Source organism: Manis javanica, chromosome 6 (genome assembly GCF_040802235.1).
Source record: "Manis javanica isolate MJ-LG chromosome 6, MJ_LKY, whole genome shotgun sequence".
Taxonomy (NCBI): Eukaryota; Metazoa; Chordata; class Mammalia; order Pholidota; family Manidae; genus Manis; species Manis javanica.
The window spans coordinates 42,642,249-42,667,402 of NC_133161.1; the positions used below are offsets into that span (position 1 = coordinate 42,642,249).

Genomic DNA, 25,154 nt, shown 5'->3' on the forward strand with positions numbered 1-25,154 from the left:
ATTTATTGGACTTTTGGAGTTCTCTATTTCTTTGTAATGATTCAAAAGCTATGAAAATCTAATTTAGGTTTCAAATGAAAGCACAAACAGGGTGCTGGGCTTATGAACACTGCTTTGTGAAAAATGAAGCACTTTTTTTTCCTATTAGATGAAAATCTAAAACCTCTTTGACAAACAGAAACCAAACGATCTTCATAGCGTTTAGCCCAATATAAGCAGAAAGGACAAGCCTGCTTCAAACCAACCTCCTCTACGCCTGTTTTTTTAAGCTTATGTTTTGCATTTGACCCCAATGCCTTAGATAAATGAACCCAAAGTAGATTACCTGAATTATCATGAAACTTGATCGTGGAGAGCCACATTCAGTGTTAAAACAAAATAAAACATGAATGATACCCCAAGGAGCCAATCCCCTTGACTAAACATTAAGATGCTTTAGGCAAAAGCTTCCAGTCACATGCACTATTCTGAAGCAACTTAAACAAAATTAAAACTGGAAAATGAAATTGATAATTTCATTCCAGAGAGCTGCTTCTGGTGATGATAGATCATTTGGACTAATCATCCCAAAGAGAACAACCAGGAAAAGATCTATAAAAATCATTTCTTCGAAAGGACAAGAAAGCTAACAAGATGGAGATTACCGAGTCAAGATCCAGGGACAATAGAGGCTCCGGAAAGTAAATCCTAAGTTTGATGCTGCTTTTTCCCCCATAAGGTGATTAGCCTGGCCTCACATTCTCACCATCTCTCACACCAATGACTTATGCTTGCTTATGTATTTGTATTTATGAGGCAGCATGGGTCACAGTGCGTCAGACTAGAAGTCAGAAGACCTAGGCTGAATTGTGGCACCTTTCCTTACATGCCGTGTGTCTCTAGGAAAATTATTTTAGTTCTTTGGGTCTCTGTTTCCTCATCAGTTAATATCAGAAAAATAATTTCCCTTGCCAGGTGTGCAGATGTGAGACAAATTTAGGAATTACAGGTACTTAATTTCATGCTATTATTCTTACTTGGGAAAGTTCTCAAAGTTAACCTTTCTGGGCTGGTTACTGTGAATAATAGCAGCAGAAATAACAGCAACTAGAGTAAAAACGATTTGGAACCTTTTATGTGCTAGAAGATGTACTAAGAATTTTACAAATACTATTTCAGTTCATTCTTACCATTATCCTATGAGGAAGTTGTTGCGACTTCCACCTAAGGCTCTAGGTATAAAGTATTTCACTGCAAGTGACAATAATTAAAAATGGAAAATGGGGCAATAATGCAATCCAGGGCAGTATGGCTCTGAATTCCATGCTCTGGACCACTAGGCTACAGAACACTTCTTCCCCATTTCATTGTGTGTCTTTCAATCTACTATCACCAAATCATCCTACGCTCCTTTTACTAAACTGGGCTTTAGAAAATATCATATTAGGTCTTCCCCCAGGAAATTTATGGGCATAATTAATATATTCCTGGAACCAAAATTTAAATCAGTTTCTTTACCCAAGTATATAATCTGTATATAATAAAATTTCACTGCATAATCCAAAAGCACTGTGATCTCTGCTAGTTTGGATAGGCCAAACTTTTCTTTAAAAGAATCCACCAAGGCTTTTAGCACCTGCATAGACTACTGGAATGGACATTCAAACACCTGTACAAACTGACACCTAGGAACGGCATTGGGACACATACCCTGAAAACAACAATGGCCACACTTAACTGCAATGAATATGTATTACAGATGCTCATGTTAAGGACTGATTATAGAGAATACTTGCATTGCTATGACAGTTATGGAATCATAAGACACATGGGGTCACAGACTGTTCAAATACCCATGTATCTGATAGAGTCTGGGAAAAACGTTATTAAAACTAGGACAAAAGAAGAACTATGTGAAGAAACTAAAGATGTCATATCTTCCCCTGACAATGCTGTATTCTTCAGCATTATAAAAAATTATTTTAAAAAGTATATATATATATATATATATATATATATATATATATAAAATAGGGGGTGGAGCCAAGATTGCGGCATGAGTAGAGCAGCGGAAATCTCCTCCCAAAACCACATATATTTATGAAAATATAACAAAGACAACTCTTCCTAGAATAGAGACCAGAGGACACAGGACAACATCCAGACCACATCCACACCTGCAAGAACCCAGCACCTGGCAAAGGGGGTAAGATACAAACCCTGGCCCAGCGGGACCCAAGCGCCCCTCACCCCAGCTCCTGGAGGGAGGAGAGGAGTCGGAGCAGGGAAGGAGAGGGAGCCCAGGACTGCTAAATAGCCAGCCCTAGCCATCCGCACCAGAGCTCACACACAGTGCAGGCGAGGGGTCCTGGATACCAGGGAAACAGGACAGCAAGACCTGTGAGCGGGTCCCTGAGGCCGGGGACAAAGAAAAGTGAGCGGCTTTTTTTTTTTGCAAGTGCTTTTGGAAGTCTTAAAGGGACAGGGACCCCAAAACCAGATGGAAGCATCCCAGGACACTTAGTCCAGCAGCAGGAAATCTGGGGACCTCTGGGCACTCTAACCCCCTGGGCAGCAGGGAGCATGGAGGCCCCTCAGGGAGATAAAAAGACTCCCGGTCGCTCCCCCTCCAATGCGGATCCACCATATCAGAGCAGCAGCCCAAGGCAAGCCACGCCCACAGCAAAAGCGGAGATAAACTCCACAGCAGCTGGGTAGGAATCACAAGCCCTGTCCATACGCAGCTGCCCAGCACAAGCCACTAGAGGTCGCTGTTCTCCCAGGAAAGGAAGGCCACAAACCAACAAGAAGGGAAGTTCTTCCAGCCGTCACTCATGCCAGCTCTGCAAACTATCTCTTATTACCATGAAAAGGCAAAATTACAGGCAGACCAAGATCACAGAGTCAACACCTGAGAAGGAGACAGACCTAACCAGTCTTCCTGAAAAAGAATTCAAAATAAAAATCATAAACATAATGACGGTGATGCAGAGAAATATACAAGAGCTAAGCGATGAAGTCCAGAGGGAAATTACAGATGCCCGGAAAGAGATTACAGAAGTGAAATAAACTCTGGAAGGAATTATTAGCAGAATGGATAAGATGCAAGAGGCCATTGATGGAATAAAAACCAGAAAACATGAATGCATAGAAGCTAACATAGAGAGAGATAAAAGGATCTCCAGGAATGAAACAATATTAAGAAAACTGTGTGACCAATCCAAAAGGAACAATATCCATATTATAGGGGTACCAAAAGAAGAAGAGAGAGAAAAAGGGATAGAAAGTGTCTTTGAAGAAATAATTGCTGAAAACTTCCCCAAACTGGGGGAGGAAATAATCAAACAGATCATGGAAATACACAGAACTCCTAACAGGAAGGACCCAAGGAGGACAACACCAAGACACATGATAATTAAAATGGCAAAGATCAAGGACAAGGAAAGAGTTTTAAAGGCAGCTACAGATAAAAAGGTCACCTATAAAGGAAAACCCATCAGGCTATCATCAGACTTCTTGACAGAAACCTTACAGGCCAGAAGAGAATGGCATGATATATTTAACGCAATGAAACAGAAGGGCCTTAAACCAAGTATACTGTATCCAGCACGATTATCATTTAAATATGATGGAGGGATTAAACAATTCCCAGACAAGCAAAAGTTGAGGGAATTTGACTCCCACAAACCACCTCTACAGGGTATTTTAGGGACTGTTCTAGACAGGAGCACTCCTAAAACTAAACAGATGTCACCAGAGAAAATAAAATCACAGCAAAGAAAGTAGACCAACCAAATAATAACTTAAGGCAAAGAAAATAAAATCAACTACCCACTAAAAGCAGCTAAAGGAAACACGAAAGAGCACAGAATAAAACAACGAACATATAAAGAATGGAGGAGGAGGAATAAGGAGGGAGAGAAGAAAAGAATCTCCAGACAGTGTATAGAACAGCTCAATAAGCGAGCTAAGTTAGAGAGTAAGATACTAAAGAGGCTAACCTTGAACCTTTGATAACCATGACTCTAAAGCCTGCAATGGCAATAAGTACATATCCTTCAATAGTCACCCTAAATGTAAATGGACTGAATGTACCAATCAAAAGACACAGAGTAATAGAATGGATAAAAAAGCAAGACCCATCTATATGCTGCTTACAAGAAACTCACCTCAAACCCAAAGACATGCACAGACTAAAAGTCAAGGGATGGAAAAACATATTTCAGGCAAACATCAGCGAGAAGAAAGCAGGGGTTGCAGTACTAATATCAGACAAAATAGACTTCTAAACAAAGAAAGTAGCAAGAGATAAAGAAGGACACTACATAATGATAAAGGGCTCAGTCCAACAAGAGGATATAACCATTCTAAATATATATGCACCCAACCCAGGAGCACCAGCATATGTGAAACAAATACTAACAGAACTAAAGGGGGAAATAGACTGCAATGCATTCACTTTAGGAGACTTCAACATGCCATTCACCCCAAAGGATACATCCACTGGGCAGAAAATAAGTAAAGACAGAGAGGCACTGAACAACACAGTAGAACAGATGGACCTAATAGACATCTATAGAACTCTACATCCAAAAGCAACAGGATATACATTCTTCTCAAGTGCACATGGCACATTCTCCAGAATAGACCATATACTAGCCCACAAAAAGAGCCTCAGTAAATTCCAAAATAATTAAATTCTACCAACCAACTTTTCAGACCACAAAGGCATAAAACTAGAAATCAATTCTACAAAGAAAACAAAAAGGCTCATAAACACATGGAAACTTAACAACATGCTCCTAAATAATCAATGGATCAACGAACAAATTAAAATAGAGATAAAGGAATATATGGAAACAAATGACAACAACACAAAGCCCCAACTTCTGTGGGATGCAGCGAAAGCAGTCTTAAGAGGAAAGTATATAGTGATCCAGGCACACTTGAAGAAGGAAGAACAATCCCAAATGAACAGTCTGACATCACAATTATCGAAACTGCAAAAAGAGGAAGAAATGAGGCCTAAAGTCAGCAGAAGGAGGGACATAATAAAGATCAGAGAAGAAATAAACAAAATTGAGAAGAATAAAACAATAGCAAAAATCAATAAAACCAAGAGCTGGTTCTTTGAGAAAATAAACAAAATAGATAAGCCTCTGGCCAAACTTGTTAAGAGAAAAAGAGAATCAACACACATCAACAGAATCAGAAATGAGAATGGAATGGAAAAATCACGACAGAATCCACAGAAATACAAAGAATTATTAAAGACTACTATGAAAACCTATATGCCAACAAGCTGGAAAACCTAGGAGAAATGGACAACTTCCTAGAAAAATACAACCTTCCAAGACTGACCAAGGAAGAAACACAAAAGTTAAACAAACCAATTACGAGCAAAGAAATTGAAACGGTAATCAAAAAATTACCCAAGAACAAAGCACCCGGGACGGATGGATTTACCTCAGAATTTTATCAGACACACAGAGAAGACATAATATCCATTCTCCTTAAAGTTTTCCAAAAAATAGAAGAGGAGGGGATACTCCCAAACTCATTCTATGAAGCTAACATCACCCTAATACCAAAACCAGGCAAAGACCCCACCAAAAAAGAAAATTACAGACCAATATCCCTGATGAATGTAGATGCAAAAATACTCAACAAAATTTTAGCAAACCGAATTCAAAAATATATCAAAAGGATCATACACCATGACCAAGTGGGATTCATCCCAGGGATGCAAGGATGGTACAACATTCAAAAATCCATCAGCATCATCCACCACATCAAAAAAAAGAAAGACAAAAACCACATGATCATCTCCATAGATGCTGAAAAGGCATTTGACAAAATTCAACATCCATTCATGATAAAAACTCTCAGCGAAATGGGTATAGAGGGCAAGTACCTCAACATAATAAATGCCATATATGATAAACCCACAGCCAACATTATACTGAATGGCGAGAAGCTGAAAGATTTTCCTCTGAATTCGGGAACAAGACAGGGATGCCCACTCTCCCCACTGTTATTTAACATAGTTCTGGAGGTCCCTGCCACTGCAATCAGACAAAACAAAGAAATACAAGGAATCCAGATTGGTAAAGAAGAAGTTAAACTGTCACTATTTGCAGATGACATGATATTGTACATAAAAAAAACCCTAAAGACTCCACTCCAGAACTACAAGAACTGATATCGGAATACAGCAAAGTTGCAGGACACAAAATTAACACACAGAAATCTGTGGCATTCCTATACACTAACAATGAACCAATAGAAAGAGAAATCTGGAAAACAACTCCATTCACAGTTGCATCAAAAAGAATAAAATACATAGGAATAAACCTAACCAAAGAAGTGAAAGACCTATACCCTGAAAACTACAACTCACTCTTAAGGGAAATTAAAGAGGACACTAACAAATGGAAACTCATCCCATGCTCGTGGCTAGGAAGAATTAATATCATCAAAATGGTCATCCTGCCCAAAGCAATATACAGATTTTATGCAATCCCTATCTAATTACCAGCAACATTTTTCAATGAACTGGAACAAATAGTTCAAAAATTCATATGGAAACACCAAAGACCCCGAATAGCCAAAGCAATCCTGAAAAAGAAGAATAAAGTAGGGGGGATCTCACTCCCCAACTTCAAGCTCTACTATAAAGACAAATTTGTACTGGCACAAGAACAGAGCCACAGACCAGTGGAACAGATTAGAGACTCCAGACATTAACCCAAACATATATGGTCAATTAATATTTGATAAAGGAGCCATGGACATATAATGGGGAAATGACAGTCTCTTCAACAGATGGTGCTGGCAAAACTGGACAGCTACATGTAGGAGAATGAAACTGGACCATTGTCTAACCCCATATACAAAGGTAAATTCAAAATGGATCAAAGACCTGAATGTAAGTCATGAAACCATAAAACTCTTAGAAAAAAAAATAGGCAAGAACTTCATAGACATAAACATGAGTGACCTCTTCTTGAACATATCTCCCTGGGGCAAGGAAAACAACAGCAAAAATGAACAAGTGGGACTATATTAAGCTGAAAAGCTTCTGTACAGCAAAATACACCATCAGTAGAACAAAAAGGTACACTACAGTATGGGAGAATATATTTGTAAATGACAGATCCGATAAAGGCTTGACATCCAAAATATGTAAAGAGCTCACCCACCTCAACAAACAAAAAACAAATAATCCAATTAAAAAATGGGCAGAGAAACTGGACAGACAGTTCTCCAAAAAAGAAATACAGATTGCCAACAGATACATGAAAAGATGCTCCACATCGCTTAGTTATCAGAGAAATGCAAATTAAAGCCACAATGAGGTATCACCTCACACCAGTAAGGATGGCTACCATCCAAAAGACAAACAACAACAAATGTTGGCAAGGTTGTGGAGAAAGGGGAACCCTCCTACACTGCTGGTGGGAATGTACATTAGTTCAACCATTGTGGAAAGCAGTATGGAGGTTCCTCAAAATGCTCAAAGTAGACTTACCATTTGACCCAGGAATTCCACTCCTAGGAATTTACCCTAAGAAAGCGGCACTCAAGTTTGAAAAAGACAGAAGCACCCCTATGTTTATCACAGCACTATTTACAATAGCCAAGAATTGGAAGCAACCTAAGTGTCCATCAGTAGATGAATGGATAAAGAAGATGTGGTACATATACACAATGGAATATTATTCAGCCATAAGAAGAAAACAAATCCTACCATTTGCAACAACATGGATGGAGCTAGAGGGAATTATGCTCAGTGAAATAAGCCAAGTGGAGAAAGAGAAATACCAAATGATTTCACTCATCTGTGGAGTATAAGAACAAAGGAAAAACTGAAAGAACAAAACAGCAGCAGAATCACAGAACCCAAGAATGGACTAACAGGTACCAAAGAGAAAGGGACTGGGGAGGATGGGTGGGTAGGGAGGGATAAGGGTGGGGAGGAAGAAAGGGGGTATTATGATTAGCATGCATAATGGAGGGGTGGGAGAAAGGGGAGGGCTGTACAACACAGAGAAGACAAGTAGTGATTCTACAACATTTTGCTATGCTGATGGACAGTGACTGTAAGGGGGTTTGTGGGGGGGACCTGGTATAGGGGAGAGCCTAGTAAACATAATGTTCTTCATGTAACTGTAGATTAATGATAACAAAAAAAAATGAAAGAAAGAAAAGGGGGATTACTCCCTGATAGGATAAAACTAACTGCAAATCACCGATTAATGCATGCTTTAAATATCCTTAATTTTGATCATTTAAATGGTATCAGATGATCGGCTATGGAAGTATATTTTTCTGATAATATTCCTTTCTCTTAAAAAAAAATAAAAGCACTTCCTGTGTGGTGATCTCCAATAAGTTCTTCACAATGGTATAAAGGGCATATCAAAGTGTGGGCAAAGGGTTTCTTTGTGTTTATACAGAGTATCAAAGCCTAATTTGGCTATCCAGAAAACGAATTAAGATACGATATGAAGAAAAACTTCCAACATCAACATTCTCTGGAAGAGTCATTCCAGAAGATGATCATCAAAAAACTTCAACAAAGATCCAGGCGCTGTTGCAGTTGTAGCTGCATTCATCCCACCAGTTCCTGGACTTGCCATTGGAATGAAGAAGGAGATATCTAAGCTGGCCTGTGCATACAGTAATACAATAAATTTGACTGGATCTATACTGGCAGAACTCAACCAAGAATTAGGAGTAGTGCAAGTTGCAGCGCTCCAAAATCTTGCGACTATAGACTATCTACTGTTAAAAGAACATATGGGATGTGAACAGTTCCCAGGAATGTGTTGTTTTAATTTGTCTGATTTTTCTCAAAATATTCAAATTCAGTTAGACAATATCTATCATATCATTGATAAGTTTTCACAAATGCCTAGGGTGCCTAACTGGTTTTCTTGGTTTCACTGGATATGGCTGGTCATTGTAGGTCTGCTTTGGATATGTAGCTGTATTCCTATTATGTTAATGTGTGCACACTTTTTAATTAGTAATTTAAAACCTATACACACTTATGTTACTCTACAAGAAGATATGTCAAAGAAATAATCAATCTTCCTATGTTTTCTTCCATCTGCTACTTCTATAGCTTCTCTTCTTCCTTCATAATTACAACCCCTAAGTAGAATTCGTGCCTCATATCGAAATTACCAAGTATCATAATTCTTCCAAGTGGTAAAGATTCCTCAAGACAAATGCTGGGCATAGAAGCCACAGGGCATAAATCTGTAAAGTAAAAAGCTAACTTTTTCAAACAATATTGCTTTTCTCTCACTCACCAACTTTACATTTCCCTGTATGGCCCCGGAAAATGACTGGTTAGCCAGGGACGGGTAAGATTCCTCAAGGGAGGAACAACCTAAGACAGGCATAGTCGCAGGGGGGCCATCAGGTGAGAAACTGGGGATCACCAGAGGTGAGGCTTAGAACCTCACCCCCGTTTTGAGAGAAATCTTCTGCATCCGTGGATGTTTTGTTGCCCATGTCTAGCTTGGATTAATACTTAGTCTATAGGCACACACCAGATCATCTACATTTGCCCTCTTATAGCACTAAACTATGTTTTCTACCTTTATCTTGCATCTACCTACCACTTCAGCATTTTATTAAAAATAATAATAATAAGGGAGAAATGTGGGATTCACATATAAATCAAGTATAAAAATCAAACGAATAATCATATTTGATATTGATCAAAACCAAGTTTCTGTGAGAGGACTGCCCTTGCACTGTTCACCATGTAAGAACTTATTCACTGTGTAAGAACTTGTTCACCATGTAAGAACTAGTTCGTTATGCTTCAGAAAATTGGAGACTGTTGAGAATTAGGCTTGGGGTTGATTAATGATTGTGCATTGAGTCCCCTACACAGAATTTTATTGTTGTTAACAACCATTTGATCAATAAATATGAGAGATGCCCTCTCAAAAGAAAAAAAAAATAGGAATGACCAAACTCAGGAAAATATGTTCAAAAATACATGAACCCACTGATTTTAAGTATAAAGCAGTACAGGATCCTTTTCTTTCTGTTTTTCCTATCCTCCCTTTAATTGGTATGGATTTTTCAGGACCACCCAGAAGCTTCACTGTTTTAGTATGTGCCTACCTACTTCTTTCTTGGTTAGTACCATTAATGGATCTGAAACAGCTATGCAAAGGTCCACACACTAGATTTCTATTTCTTTTTTCTATCAAATACCATTCAGGTCTCAAGAAAAATTATCTAGAATGGTATCTGAAGTGACTGAGTTGCATATCGTTCAAGGTTAGTGTCATTTTTCACAGCAATCAAGCTAACAGTAATACAGCAGCACAAATTTCTCAGTAGTAGTTATTTATGAGATGGTATCTTTACCCCTGTGATGATACTAATTTCAAATGTCTTTGTTCCTTTAGTAAAACACTAGTTTGAGTCCATATAGTAATTTATTTATTTTTAAGTATTTACTTAGAGCTAACTGATTATGGTAAATAATGTGAGGTTAAAAAAGATGAATCAGATATAGAGCTTACTTTCAAGTAGCTTTTACTCAAATGATAACGTAAGAATGTGAACAAAAATTTAATGATGCAGAAATGAAATGTATTTAGAGAGAAGTAAAAAAAAAACTACTTTAGGAACAATTTTGTTTTAGCCTCCTTCTTAAAATAACATCAAGAATTATCTGTCAAATAAGAAAATTATTCAAGACAAAAAAAAAATTATTCAAGACATGTGTCTTTACATGTAGTCTTTACATGTGTCTACAGAATAAGGTTAACTTCCCATTAATTTTTGTGCAAAAATCAATTATATGGTTTGAGTTCATTTTAGTGCTATGTGAGGCAAACCTCAAGTTAATTAAATTTGTCAGCAGTTTCTAGTATACAAGCCAACACAGGTAGACATAAGTATAAAATATAATTTATACTTATCCTTGCTGAAGTAGTCAAATTGGAGAAGAGTAAAATTTCAATATAATCACATGGTTGAAAGCTCCCCCACTGAATCAAACTGTCCGTTTTTGTGAGGCCCCACAGTTTGGATTCAAATCTTGCCTCTGCTGTTTTCTAGCTGTGTGACCCTTATTTCCCCATCTGTGGGAATTAATAGTCCTGAGACAAGGATGTGCGTGCACGTAGTTTACCTGAAAGCTTATCTAAGAAGTACCCAGGGGGAAGTGCCAAAAAACTGTTGTGCTGTGAAGAGTTACCATCAGGGGCGACTGGTGTGATCCTGCTGGGCTCCTCTGGAAAACCATGTACAATGTGCCTTGGACTTTCCCAGCTGGAGGGGAGAAGGAGCTGGGGTATTAATCTGCCAACTCTCATCAGTCATTGACAAAACAATGATGTTCCACTAATTCTAGGCCTTTTTTTTTCTTTGTATTTTAATATCTCTGCAATAAGGATGTGTCTAAGTGGCAGCTAACAACTGCTGGCTTCTGGCTCCAGGCTTGCTATCAATGTCAGTGCCTCCATATGCACAGTCTTTGTCCAGGCTGTTCATGGCACTTCAACTGACATATGTGCAATGGTTATAGTCACCTACTGAACTGATTGTCATTTAAAATATCTTTTAAAATGACATTATGACTCATCATTGAAGAAAAATGCTGTGTGCACAGGAAGGCATGGAAATAGAGCAGTTGGAAGTACAGATTTGAAATTAGTGAAATACATATTCATGACCGAAGAAAGACAGCAATTCCATGTTTCTTGCAAAACAAAAGCTAAGTGCTTTCCAGGGTGTAAAACAAGAAGATACAGATAGTAGAGATGTGTTGTTTTGTTACTGAGGTACATGTACACAGATTACTATTCTATGCCAAGCAATACAACCAAAGAAGGACAAATTGCCAAATCCCTAGAATAGATGTTTGATTAATTAATATATTATGCAGGGCTATTGTTAAAACAGTAAACATCAGTTTTCCTAAAATTTCCTGCTAACTCTGGACAGATGCTGCTTAACTGCCAGCAATATAAGATTCAATAGAGAAAAGAAACTGAAGTGTTGAGTTTAGGCAAAGGAAAATTTTTAGAATGGATATCAGAGGCTCAGAAAAAAAATCATGAAGGCAACAGTGGCATGCCCTTAAATTCCACATCATCAACACTCTTCATGGCACACAGGACAATACTGTGTTGAAAAACATGGATCGCAATGTACTGGGGTTAAAGGGTGACTTAAAAGAATCAAACTTTGGTTGTGAAAAAGTTTCAGGAAATACCCTAACCAATCAACCTATGCTGCTTATGTCTTTATTATTCAGGCATAAGAATAATATATAATAAAATGTGTCTAAAATAAGTGTGAAAGAGCCTTTTCAATAATTATTAAAACCTTAAGTGACAAAAAACACTGTCATAGTTTAATTGGCAGGTTTTTTTCTAGATGGGCCATAAAATAATGCTTTAATTTACAATGAATGGATGGCATTCTACTGCTGAAATACAATAATAATAGCTACCAATTCTTAGATGGCTGTCATATGCCCAGCACTAGATTTGGCATTTTTATATACATTATCTCAATTAGTCCTCACAAGCATCTTAAGAAGTATATAAAGAGTGTCTTCATAACACCTGCACACTTTGGACAGGCCATTTCCAAATGAGGTCATGTATGTAATGCAGTATTTTAAAACACAGTTTAGCACCTTTGTAGTAGTGTTAGTAGTAGTAGTAGCATTTTGGTCTTCCAGATGGCATAACTAAACATCTAAACCCTGAATCTGAAAATGCTGGTGGAGATGCCCAAGGGGGGCTCAGTATGTGGTCTAGTTCAATGAGACTAAACAAGCAATGTAATTTTTAGTTACTTTGTTTAAGTAGAATTTGGATATATCATATTGAGGAAGAAAAACCTTATTTATTATGTATATTTTTTATTCAGTGTTTGTTGTGTTTCACTAAATCTGTTGTACTAGGCCACAGCCAAGCTTAATGAAGGCCAGATTATTCAGTCAAAAATTAAAAAAAGGATAGTAAAGGAAAGGATACACCGGAAATGTAAAGAGAAATTTTCCATGTGTAACAGCTCCTGAGGTGCTGACGTGGCCCCTCGCAACCCAACTGCAAAAGGCAGTGAGCCTCTTGTTCTGAGCACCTCTGACTGGCAGATTCATCCCTCTGCACAAACTGTGTTTTCCATCAAACTCCAGGCATGCCTCATAAGAAAGGCAGTGGAAAGCCAAGTTCACTCACTTTTAAAATGTCATGTTCTTCCTCTGTACTGTTTGTTTACTGGTTCAGTAGCAATATGAAGTGAAAGCAAGGTGAGATCAAATCTGAATGCTCATTTTCACCTCATCTCTCTTCAGCATAGAACCAGGTCTGATCTAGCTCACCACTATAAACTAGGAAACAACGCTTAGAGGGTTCCATTTCCCTCAGGACATAGGGCTAGTTAAGTATTTGCTCAGAAAGGGAACTGAACCCCACTTTGACCTAATATTCTATTCAATTGATATACCATAGGTTATATTTTCCAATGATTAGTATTTAGGTTATTTTCAGTAGTTCATAATTGTAAATAGGAACATTATGGTACCAAATGGAATTTAGTTTACTTCTTCCAGTGCATTAACTTAGATTACCAGTGCCAAGCATTGGATTCACTTTATGGTCCACCTCCTTCCTAGAGGACTCTCTGGAAATACTATATCAGAAATAGGTGGGTCTGTTTTTCTCTACATGTCTGTTAGCAATATTTATTACAAAATTTGGCCAAATCAATACAGGTGAAGTGTACTTAATACTTGTTTTCACTTGCATATATTTATCACTGTGAGACTGAAAATTTTTGTGTTTACTGATTTGAATTACAGGACATGTGAATAAATATATATGTACAAACATATATGTGTAATCGTCTGGCTATCAATCTCTCTTTTAAAAGATCTTTTACCATCTGTACAAGAGAGATCAGGTTTTGCTCTTATAGAACCCAAAAATATTTGAGGCTGCTTGTAGATAAAGGTGTGGTACAAAAATGGAAGTAGAACACTTCCCTTTTAAAAGTGATTTAAAATATATATATAGTTGGTAGAGGAGAATCTGGAATTGTGTGAAACATTATGAAAATAAATGGGGTAGCAAGCAATCTCCAGGTCTTTATACCAGACTATATGCTTAATTTAAACCTTAATTCTGTGGATATATAGAAGTATCTGTCCTTATATTTATTGGAATACAAGACACAGACAATTTAGAGTATTTGATGAGAACTAAATTATGTCATGCTTTCAAGTGAAATTCATAAGAGAATGGAAACCAGAATAACTCGAAAGAAAATGAAAAATGAACTGCCTTTTTGAAAAGGTGGATCAAGGAGTAAACAGAGGACACTATTTTAGGCAAAGAAAAAAGCACTACTAGCCCTGGCAAGATGGGAAGGTGTCGTGTACCCATGGCAAGAACAGTGCAGGGGAGCTGGCAAGTCACAGAAAACGAGTTTCAGAAAGAAGATAGGGTGGAGCCAAGTGACTCAAAGTTCTGAATGCCTGGCGCTGGAGTCCAGACCGAACCAGGTGCAGAGAGGGCCAGGGAGTGTAGGTAAGCAGCTGGGTGTGGGGAGAGCAGCGGTCTGAGTCTGGCAGTGACGTGCAGGGCATAGCAACATGGACATAATGGAGACATGGACAGAAAGGCTACTTCAAATGCCACCACAGAAAGCCAGGTAGAATAACAAGGATGCAAGTCACGGGAGTTTCTCAGAAACATTTTCTAATGAACACCACCAGAGTGACCAGCCAAGTGTGGAGGTGCAACTCTATGTGAGATTACGGCACTGGGTGTGCTGGTCTAGAGGAAGGGGTCCCCAGTTCCATGTGTACTTTTCTATAAGAAAGCAATGGCCAAGAAATGTCAAAATCATCTCTTTGTAAACTAACAGACTCAAACTAGGTTGGATAAAGGCACTTTAAGGAAATTGAACTAATATAAATACACTTGCAGCCAGGAATCCCATTGGTAAGCATTAGGAGGAGGAGGGTCATCACTGTCCTCTCCGCAGTTGTGGGAGTTTACTTAATCGGTTACTTATACCTAAACCACACCATATGTCACAAAGGATTTGGGGTGGCATACTGTGATAGTGAATCTTCAATTAATCACTTATTTGTTCATTTATTTAGTCTCTTTTATTTTTAAATACATAAATAATATTAAATATGACCATTAAGGCACTATTCCATATTTGATATACATAATGAAAGATTTAAAAATTACCTACTATCACTTGTACATTGTATTCTATGTGGCTCCTATTCTGATGTATTTCAACTATTTCAATTTTTAAAACAGCAAACAAGTCATCAGAAAGGCTTGACAATATGTTATATTCCACTACGGTGAAATATTCACCATAGCACCAGTCTGCATCTAACTAGCAACAACACAGAATATGTGGCCATTAGGAACATGAAACTAATTCTTTCATGTTTATCTTGCTGGCTCCGATCATGGGAATTACCAAAATATTTACTTTCTGTACTATGTTCCCATAGACAGTTTTAATTGTGATGATTCTTTAACAGTCATAAAGGCAGGCTCAATCCGGACACCAGACTTCCTCTTTTTGCTTGCCTTTTAAGAAGAGGCCATTAATAATAGTAATGATTAGCTGTCTCAGTCATCGCTCAATCCAGACAGGAGGCACAATAGCCCGTACATCAAATCTGACCTGTGACGTAGAGGTCTTCAAGCCTTGTAAGTCCCTCCACACAACAGGATTTCCTATCATAAACATCTGTTTTCTCACATGAAGCATGTTGAACATGTTAAAAGTAAGTTTCTCTTTCCATATCAGTTTGTAAAGGAATAATCAATCAAAAAGTAGACTGAAGGTCCAAATCTCCTTCCCCCACTGATATAAATTCCTATCCTAACTTTCCCAGGAGATTTTAATACTAGGGAAGGTAGCTTTTAAATCATTAAAAAACACGATAAAGCTTTTCTTTTTCAAATAGCATATAACATCTACTAAAAATATTAAATGTACTTTTAAAGAAAAGAAAAAGTCAGGCAAAAGGCTGTGCAATGTGCCAGTATTTCTTCCAACTCTAGGGCTGTACGTAATCAAGACCCAAAACCAACGCACTGTGGCTCCTTTCGCTAGAGATTCCCGTGGAGTCATTTGCAACACAAATGAACATTTAAAGCAGAAGTCTGAGATGGCTAGTTCCTCTGGCCATCTGCTGGACTCCATATTAATAGATCTTAGTCATCTAAGCTGTTTGCTAGGAAAATGAGAAGCAGATCTATATAGAGATTGAGAAGAGTGCAAGGTGATACCACCTACCAACATCCACATACCAACTACAAGTGACAATGAGCACCTAGAATGCTGTATCAAACGGATTCTGAGGCCATGTGCAGGCTCAACAGGAAAGAATTCATAATGATGACAATGTCTACCAAAGCATGTGATGGGGGAATAGCAGCACTTGTGCCAGCTTTGTGCCTTCCCTTCAGGCAGACGCACACATCTCCCTAGAGAAGTTTCTGATTGCTGGGAGAGTGTCTGGTTATTGCACATACGACCAGGCTGATGCAGAACACCAGAAATAAGAGCTGCTAATACAGACACCGCAGCAGAACTGAATGTCAGTGTCCTCCCCTACTGTCACTAACTTGTTAAAATGTACTAAACTTGTTAACACTTTCTCTCTTAATAACCGACAGTGCTATGCAACAGAACTTTCTGCAATGATGGAAATGTCCTATATCTGCACTGCCCAGTGTGGTAGCCTCTTATCATATGTGGCTAGTGAGCAGTTGAAATATAGCTAGTGAGACTGAGGAACTGAGATTTTAATTTTACTTTACTTTAATTTATTTAAATTTCAATTTAGCCACGTATGGCAAGTGGCTACCATATTAGACAGCCAATATGTTTATGGTGGAATATGACTAGAATATGTTTGCTTGCAATGTTGAAGTAGGCCCACAAAGGATGGGTCTAAGTCTGTTATGTGTATTGAGGTGTACTAAGTGCCTAGAACACTGCTTGAAACATAGTAGATGCTCAAATATTTAGTGAATGAAAAAATTCCTGGATAAAAGATTTGCCTTCTTAGGCCAGTCCTGAGGCATGTAGTATTTTTGCAGCTTTTGGCTTCTGTTACAGCACCATAGGAGGGGGATGTGTATAACACCACAATTAAATGCACTCTCAGACTCCAGCCAGTAACACAGCACCTCACTGGCCTAAGTAGAGATAGTATATTCCATAGAACCTAATGTAGATAGAGGGTCAGTATAGGCATGTTTAAATGCTGCACGGAGAATTCAAATACTCTGAAATATCCTCAGCCCCTAACTTGAAAAGTAAGAAAATAATTAGTTTTAAAATTGCCCTATCTGGCACTCTGATAGAACATTATGTCGGGTAAAACTCCATCATCACAGGAAGATGGTAGGGACAATAATATGTTATCAAATCCTCTGATGGAAATCTAAGAGCTTTTTTGGAGACACTAAATAGAACATTTACTGTTTCCTTGAAGCAAAAGGGAGTATCTGTACAAGAACACATTGGACATATATAACTTCCATCACCTGTTAAAAGTCACATGTAGTAGTCTGTAATACCAGCATTTATTTGGCCTCAAATAGTAGTGAGGGGTGGCAAAAATGGGCTACAGAGACACATCAAAGGAAAAAATGATGAATTCTTTTCCAAATAGAATGGTATTTTTTTAAATACTGACAATACAGTGTGAAGAACATTACTTTTAATTAGCAATAATAAATTCTAATTATTTTTGCTTTATGAACCTGATGCCATTAAGAACAAAATATTCCAGAGTTGACTATAGCATTTAATCTACCTTGTGACACATGCCATCTAAATAGCAATACAACAATCCACTATACAGTGCTATTTGAAACATAAATAAAACATCTTCTGAGCACTTTCTTCTACGTTTTAGTAGTTGTGGGAACATCTGACCTAGAACTGAGAGGCTGAGGCTGTTCTGAAAATGTTGTCCACGTCTAAAGTTCTCCCCCTCACACATGTACTCTGCCATCCACTCTCAACCAAGCCATTTAAATTACACTCAGATTTTTGTGGTATCATAATAACTTCAATATGGGATGTATTTTCAACATTCCAGTCAGAGAGTCCTTTCTTCCCTGCCTCACCCTCCTTCCCAGTTATTTCAAGTTTGCATTCTTCATTTTCACATCTCAGTGGGACACCCATCACATAACATTTATTTGTGAGGTCTAAAGCACAATGTGGGGAATTGTGAACTAGCATGTCAAAACCACATACTGCATACGTACGTCTTAAAGAATGAAAAGGGATTCCTTTTTTCTCGAGATACATAAGCTGTCTCAACAGTATAAGTCCAAAGTGAATACCACAACTTAATTAAAGATGAAGAGCATAACAAGCAGTATTAAAATGTCTTTTTTGATTCATTCTTCTCCAAGGTATGTCTTTATCAAATGTCCTGTCTCATTAATGACTTCAATAGACATAAAAAATATATACACCTTCTAATCTCACCAAATTTGGAAGTGAGTTGAAAGAATTTTCCCCTACATGTTTTGAGAGGTATGACAGAGAGAACACAGAGGCAGGACAGAAATGGGCTTTGAAACGATGCTAAGTCCATTCACCTGCCTGCAGGGATGAACATACTTACAAATGCCCAGCAAAAAGAGGCTGTTTTTAAAGATATCTGGAGTTGGAAATACCACAATCTCTCTTGAGACTCAGTTCCTACATTTGAGAACCTTTATTTCTAGGAAATTCTTCCTTTGACTCTAACCACACTTCAAGGTTGGCTTCAGGAGCATATGAGTTGTGCGGTCGCATAGAGTGCCATGCTCAGAAGTACTCGTGCTCAGGAGGGTCCCGCACTCAGAGGGGCCCCGGACACGGTTTAATGCTTTGTTGGCATCATCCTGAAATTCTTAGTAATTTTGTTTTTGAACCTGTGTTTTCTAAGCAAAGTCTGATGGGACAATGAAGTATGTATGAGAAGGGAAGACATGCACAATATGTGTGCATCCTCCCTCCTTTCTGCCCCATTCACACAGCCCATGAGCTCAGGATTCCTATGGTCCCATGATGAGTGGGAGTTCAAGGAGACTCACAGCCAGTATGAGGAAGGTGTGTTACATCTGAACGGATGAAGCAGAGACACTGACGGCCCTGAAAGATTTTTCATTTGAACCAGAACTTGTTTTGAATGAAGAAAGAAGGTAACAGATTCAAAAAAACAAATGACTAAGGAAGCCTGTTAGACTCCTGTTACATCCCTATATTATCCACCACCTACACTGAAAATGGTAACACAGAAGAAAAAAGAAATAGAGTGACAGCACTTCTTTTCTCTTTGGTCTTTCCTTACTCAGCAGTAAACTAAAGGTGGAGAGTGTCAGCAGATGTGTGCATGTTAAGTAAAATAAAGACAGTGAATGTGTGCAGCAATTGCATGGTTCTAGCAGAACAAAACACACATGCACGTACGAGCTACCAAGTACAAACTGCATAGGTTTGGTAGTTCTGCATACAAGTGTAATACTCTTATGTTCGTATTAAAACTGGCATTGCACATTATAAAGATTAATGGTAAAATTCATGCTAACAATTTAAATTTAAAATTTTTTTATTTACAAAAACATAAAACATCAAATAAAAACACTGACCAGAGAGACTGAAGAAAGTAAAAGTCTTTGTTTTTAGTACCTATTTTAATAGCACATTAACACTTTTCCCTACTTTTTTAAACATGAGATCTGCATTTCCATTTTGCACTGGGCCCTATAAATTATGCAGCTGGCCCTGCTCTACTTCCTCATGCCCCAGATCATAGCCACTCCATCAGTTCTGCCAAGTCACCTCTTGTTAGCTTCCACCCTTTTCTCTGTTCACTCACCCAGCAAATATTGACTGTGCGATGGTCAGGCATTGTGCCAAGTACTGAGACTGTAAACCTGAGTAAGATGTAATTCCTGCCCTCCAGTAGTTAAGGAGACAAATAACCATGGAAAGGTAAGAATACCTATCTTGCATGACTTTAGTGAGGACTATAAACAAGATACGTAAAATGTACAAACCATTTATAATAATGATTAGCCCTCTACTCCATTATCTCATTTAATTCTCCTTACAACATACTGGGTAGGTCCTATTATTGTTTCCATATTTTAGCTATAGAAACAGAGACTTAGAATTCTGAGTTCAGAAACTTAACCAGATGGACTTTGTCATTAAGAGGAGGACCAGGAACTTAGACCATCCAAGTATTTTTGGCTACTAAACCTGAGTTCATAAGTGACAGTTATCATTCTTATTCATATAATCCTCAACATTGTATTCTTTAGTTTCCATTATTACAACGTCTATATTTCTAGCTTCTCAAAGGTCAATTTTAGCTGCAATTTTACTTTATCAATCTAAAAAATGGTATACTCTAAATTTTTTCCTATTCATTTATTAGTAATTTATTTAGGATGTAAAATATAGCTTGATTATTTTTGAATATGACAATCCTTTAACCCAACTATAGAAAATTAGATCAAACTGACAAGGCTTGTGATTTTCAAAATCTTGTTCAGGACTTCACTCACTAAAATAGTGTACTAGTGAAAAACATGCTTCGGAAGGAGACAGACTTGGATCCAAATCCTGGTTCTACTGCCCACTATTTTCAGAAAGGTATGCAGCTCTCAGAGCCTAAACTTTCCCATGTGTAAAATAGGGATAAAAACAGTACCTTAACTACTTTACAAGACCACGCTTTAGATTAAATGAGATAATACTTGTGAAACACTCAAAATAGCACCTAGTACCTAGTAAGTACTCAAAAATGTTAGTTTTAGTACTATTATATTTAGTACTGTGTTCTCATATCTATTTTTAAAAATGGATTTGAAATGACTTTTTTTTTGAAATGGTTTCTTCCAATACAAAAAATAAGCTCAAGGGTTTCAAATTTCCAAGAAGTATATTATTTCTCTATAAATAAAAGCATGTAAAAAGTTCCCCCCAAAATGATACCTGGTGGTCATAAATAACTCTACAATTCATAAGATCTTAGTGTTTTTATTTAAGTAATCCTTTACCAAAAACCCCAAATATAAACCCTCACTTTTCTCCTTTTTGTTTTGAACTTCCCATTCAGAGGATCAAGCGTAGAAGAGTTTATAAACTCCATATAAAAAAGTATATAACTGTAATAAAATATTTCTGTCATTTAGCAAGGCTATCTCAGTTCTCTGTAACCACTGAAGTGACACTTAAATTTAAGAACGTTGAACAAATTAAAATGTGAGCTGTTTTCTCTGGCGGAAAAGGAAAGGATTAGCTAATCTGAAGGTTTACTGCCATCATTCAGGCGGTCAAATGACTGTTCCCCTGGCCTCTAAGTGATTGAAGAGCATATAAAAAACAGACTGGATACCACATAAAAATGGGCTATACACCTATTTTTAAAATAGCCTTAGAAAAAGGGCCTTTATTTGATATTTTCATATGACTTAAAGAAAAAGAAAACAGGATTTGGGTTAAAAACAAAAACAAGCTTTCATTTGATACCTTAGATAATATGATAGCCAAGTGACATCTTCCTAAAACCACAATCCTCCCAGTAACCAGGGCTGTTCCCACTGCAGGCTTGTGGGTCCTTACCAACTCCTGAGTATCCCGCTGCAGTGGCAAAAATGCCGCTTCCAGAATAGCGATCTGGTCAGCACTAAGCTTCTGCCACAGCCCGATCAGCAGGATCACCAAATGAGTGGCACTTTTCAGCCTGGTGAATGACTGGAACAGATTGTCCTGGTTCTCCTCCACTGCATCTGCTAGAGCTATTACCTGCAAAAATTACAAACATCAGTTAGGCATAATTTCACAATGCTTGAGCCCTCAACAAATTACATTTGGCACACTCTTGTTTTTCTTTAAAACAACTTGATGAACTTTGTCTTCCACAAACACAAGCTATGTTGAATAATAAAAGAGTTATCATTCATCTGTTCACTTCCTTCTTTAAAAAAAGAGTCCAAAGTAATTTCAAATCCATATGGCCAGAAGATGAAAATATCCACAAAATCAGCTTAATGGGGACCATTGTTCAGTGTCTGCTTCACCATCGACTGACCTCCTACAATATATGATGATATAAGTAACCTCTAATACAGTTATAACAGTTTTTAGTAATAGCCACAGATTGATCAATTTAAAAAATTCTTATCAAAATAACTGCATTTGCCTTGTGTTTTAAAATAACTTCAGTACATCCTTTTCTAAAAATGGCTGTCTTCCTTTCCTCTGATTGTTATTCTTGATATGCTCCATGGTATTGGGACATCCAATATGTCTTTATTCTATCCAAAAAATAGATAACGTTCAAACATTTGATCAGTCAAGTAATGTCATTTTTAACAGAAATGTTCGGCAGCAGCCCACCGGGACCTTAAAGAAAAAAGAATGTTCAGGGTGTGCTAGCTTTACAATGCCAAATCTAGTTAGGACAAAATTGGCAGGAGTGAGTAGGATTGGCCTTTTTTTTTTCATCCTCTTGAATAATCCTGTGGAAAAAAGAACTAAAGCAACAATTGGATGGAACATCCAAGACTGCCCACTGGCGTTTTATTTTATTTTAATGTCTCGGTGAATTTTGCGCTCATTAAAAATAATGAACTGACTGGCCCACAGGCTCAAGGCATCTGACAGCCCCCAAAACAGAAATAGCAAAAGCCAGGGCAATGTGAGCTCCTTTCTACAAGTGCCTGCCAGCTTGAGGAACTAGAGCTGAGATGAGTTTCAGAAGCCTAGCACAGATGACCATTCGGTAATATTTCATGGCTTAGGGACAACTGGTCCAAAGGTCTGTTAAGAAATCATCATTCAAACAAGTAGAGTCTACAGCTGTGTGGTTTCCTAAGTTCCATGGCAGAAGAGGGACTACAGGGGGACAGTCCTCAGAGTGTCTGGGAGACATTGGAAAAGAGGTGTAAGGTACAGAAAGACAAAGCAAATGAAGGTCCTTGCCTGACACTGCTGGGCTACCAGGATTCTTTGCCAGTCGGTTCAGGGCTTGCAGGAGTTATAAAAGGCAATTGTAATTCACATTCAGCTCTCCAGGGAACCCTGGCAGTTTGGATAAAGGTCAGCATAGAATAAAGTACATTGCTTACTATGTGTCTAGTACCATGCTACTTTTCATTTGCATTCAAAAGAAATACATGATATCTTATAGCCCATGAGGATCTTATAATATGTTGGACAGGAAGCATATACACAACCAATTAGTGGAAAGAAACATTACTGTAATAATGTCCTAATTGTGCAGAACAGAAAGTAAGTGTGAAAGAAGTTAGCAATGGGACAGATTATTATGGGCCAGATTTAATATCCCTGGGGCCTCTTTTACTCAAATGAGGCTTGGAACTCATCCCTTCCCATTACTTCAAGAAGTCCCCTTGAAGAGACAGACAGAGGCCACTTTCCTTAAACCAAAACACCTGGAATCATCTGCTTTCCCCACCCTCACCATGATTACAACTGACTCCTGTTAAAGTCTAAGTTTATATTCTTTTTCTTCCTGTGAATGTTACCAATTAAGCCTCATGGTGGGGACCATCATATTATGACACAGATGCTTATTGTCAGTAAGTCCAAATCATACAAAGATCAAGGTCATAAACACCTCCTGAGTGCCAGGGACATGCAAAAATTTGCAGGAAGCACTATAGGGAATTCAATGGCAACAGATATAATCTCTACCTTCAAAGAGTTTATAATGCAGAAAGGAAAATAGGTCGAGGAAAATGTTGACAATGTAGGGAAGACCTTATAGATTATAAAGGAGAACACCATCAACATTATGATAATTATGTTAATAATAAGCCTTCCAATTAATTGAGCATAGACTGCATGCCAAGCGTCCTGCTCTGTGCCATACAGATATCAGTGCCTTCAGTCCTCCCACGTCCACTGTGGCTTAGCTGGCATAATCTCGGTTTCACAGATGAGGCCTCTGAGACTCAGCAGATGTAAGGAATTTGCCAGTCCTGTATCCAGGGAATGCCAACTGTGCCTCTGCTTAGAAGGACTCCATGCTTGGCAATGCCCTGTTGTCTCTGTCTTGAAATACTTATTAATTTTATTTTTGAATTTGTGTCTTATAAGTGAACCCAATGGGATAATGGAGCATGCACAGGAGCAGAGGAGACATGCACATTAACTCATATAGTTAAATGCTCTTCTATTTGCATTTAAAACTGGCATTGCACAATATAAAGATTAATGGTAGAATTCATGCTAACAATTTAAATTTTTAATTTTTCCTCACTTGGAATGTCATTAAGTAGAAAATAAAAACACCCTCAGAAAGCATGAAAGAGAGACCACTGAAGAAAGGAAAATACTCCAAACTCACTACTTCTTAATTATTGTACTACAATCAAGGCCCTATAGGTTATGTATGCCTACTGTATCTGTACATTGGAAACACTCTGCAATGGTGGACTACTGCCCATTTCTTCCCAACTCAGCATTTAGTGACCTCACATTAGTAGCTTAAAGTCAACTGTGGTAGAAGTACTGACAACATGGAAATGTACAAATACACAAAGCCATGCGTCCCACTCACCCCATCCTCCCCAGACAGCCAGTTGTTAAATATTTACCAGCATTCCACTGAGAAGAAGTAGCTGATATTCATCCTCAAGAATAGATACTGGGTAAGGGGACTTTAAAAGTGAAGGAAATAACTTGAGCAAATGTATTAAAGCAAAAAAGCAGAAGCTGTTAGTTCAGAAAGGAGCAAATATTCCAGTTTGGAAATAGCATTTGATGAGACAAAAAGGATAATTTGGGGCAACTGCTACAGAGGAACCAGAATGTCAAGGTGGAATGCCTGTGCTGGATGCCGTAGGCACTGGGGAGCCATGGAGTAGTCTGAATGTGAGTGCTACCTGACAGAGGCTGCACCCTAAACGGGTATCAATCAGATCACAGTAACATTTGGGGCATTTGCTGGAGCTTAAGTGACGCTTTTATGCACGTTCCTCACTATCAAGGGAAAATTCTTACTAAGTGTAATAGCATGTCAGTTCATGGACCCACCCAACTTGCTAAACACAGCTGTGGTGGAAGAATGACTTCTCAGTGAGACAGCAGCC

General features: G+C 38.0%; 1 protein-coding gene across 6 annotated transcripts in view; it reads right to left on the reverse strand.

Moving 5' to 3' along the window:
• Positions 1 to 25,154, reverse strand: part of BBS9 (Bardet-Biedl syndrome 9) — a 479,017-nt gene that overhangs the window by 67,665 nt on the left and 386,198 nt on the right. For all 6 annotated transcript variants that reach the window (XM_073238618.1, XM_073238620.1, XM_036990555.2 and 3 more), the window contains one exon: positions 21,658 to 21,840. In XM_073238618.1, the coding sequence (XP_073094719.1) occupies positions 21,658 to 21,840 (183 nt within the window). The remainder of the gene's footprint in view (positions 1 to 21,657; positions 21,841 to 25,154) is intronic.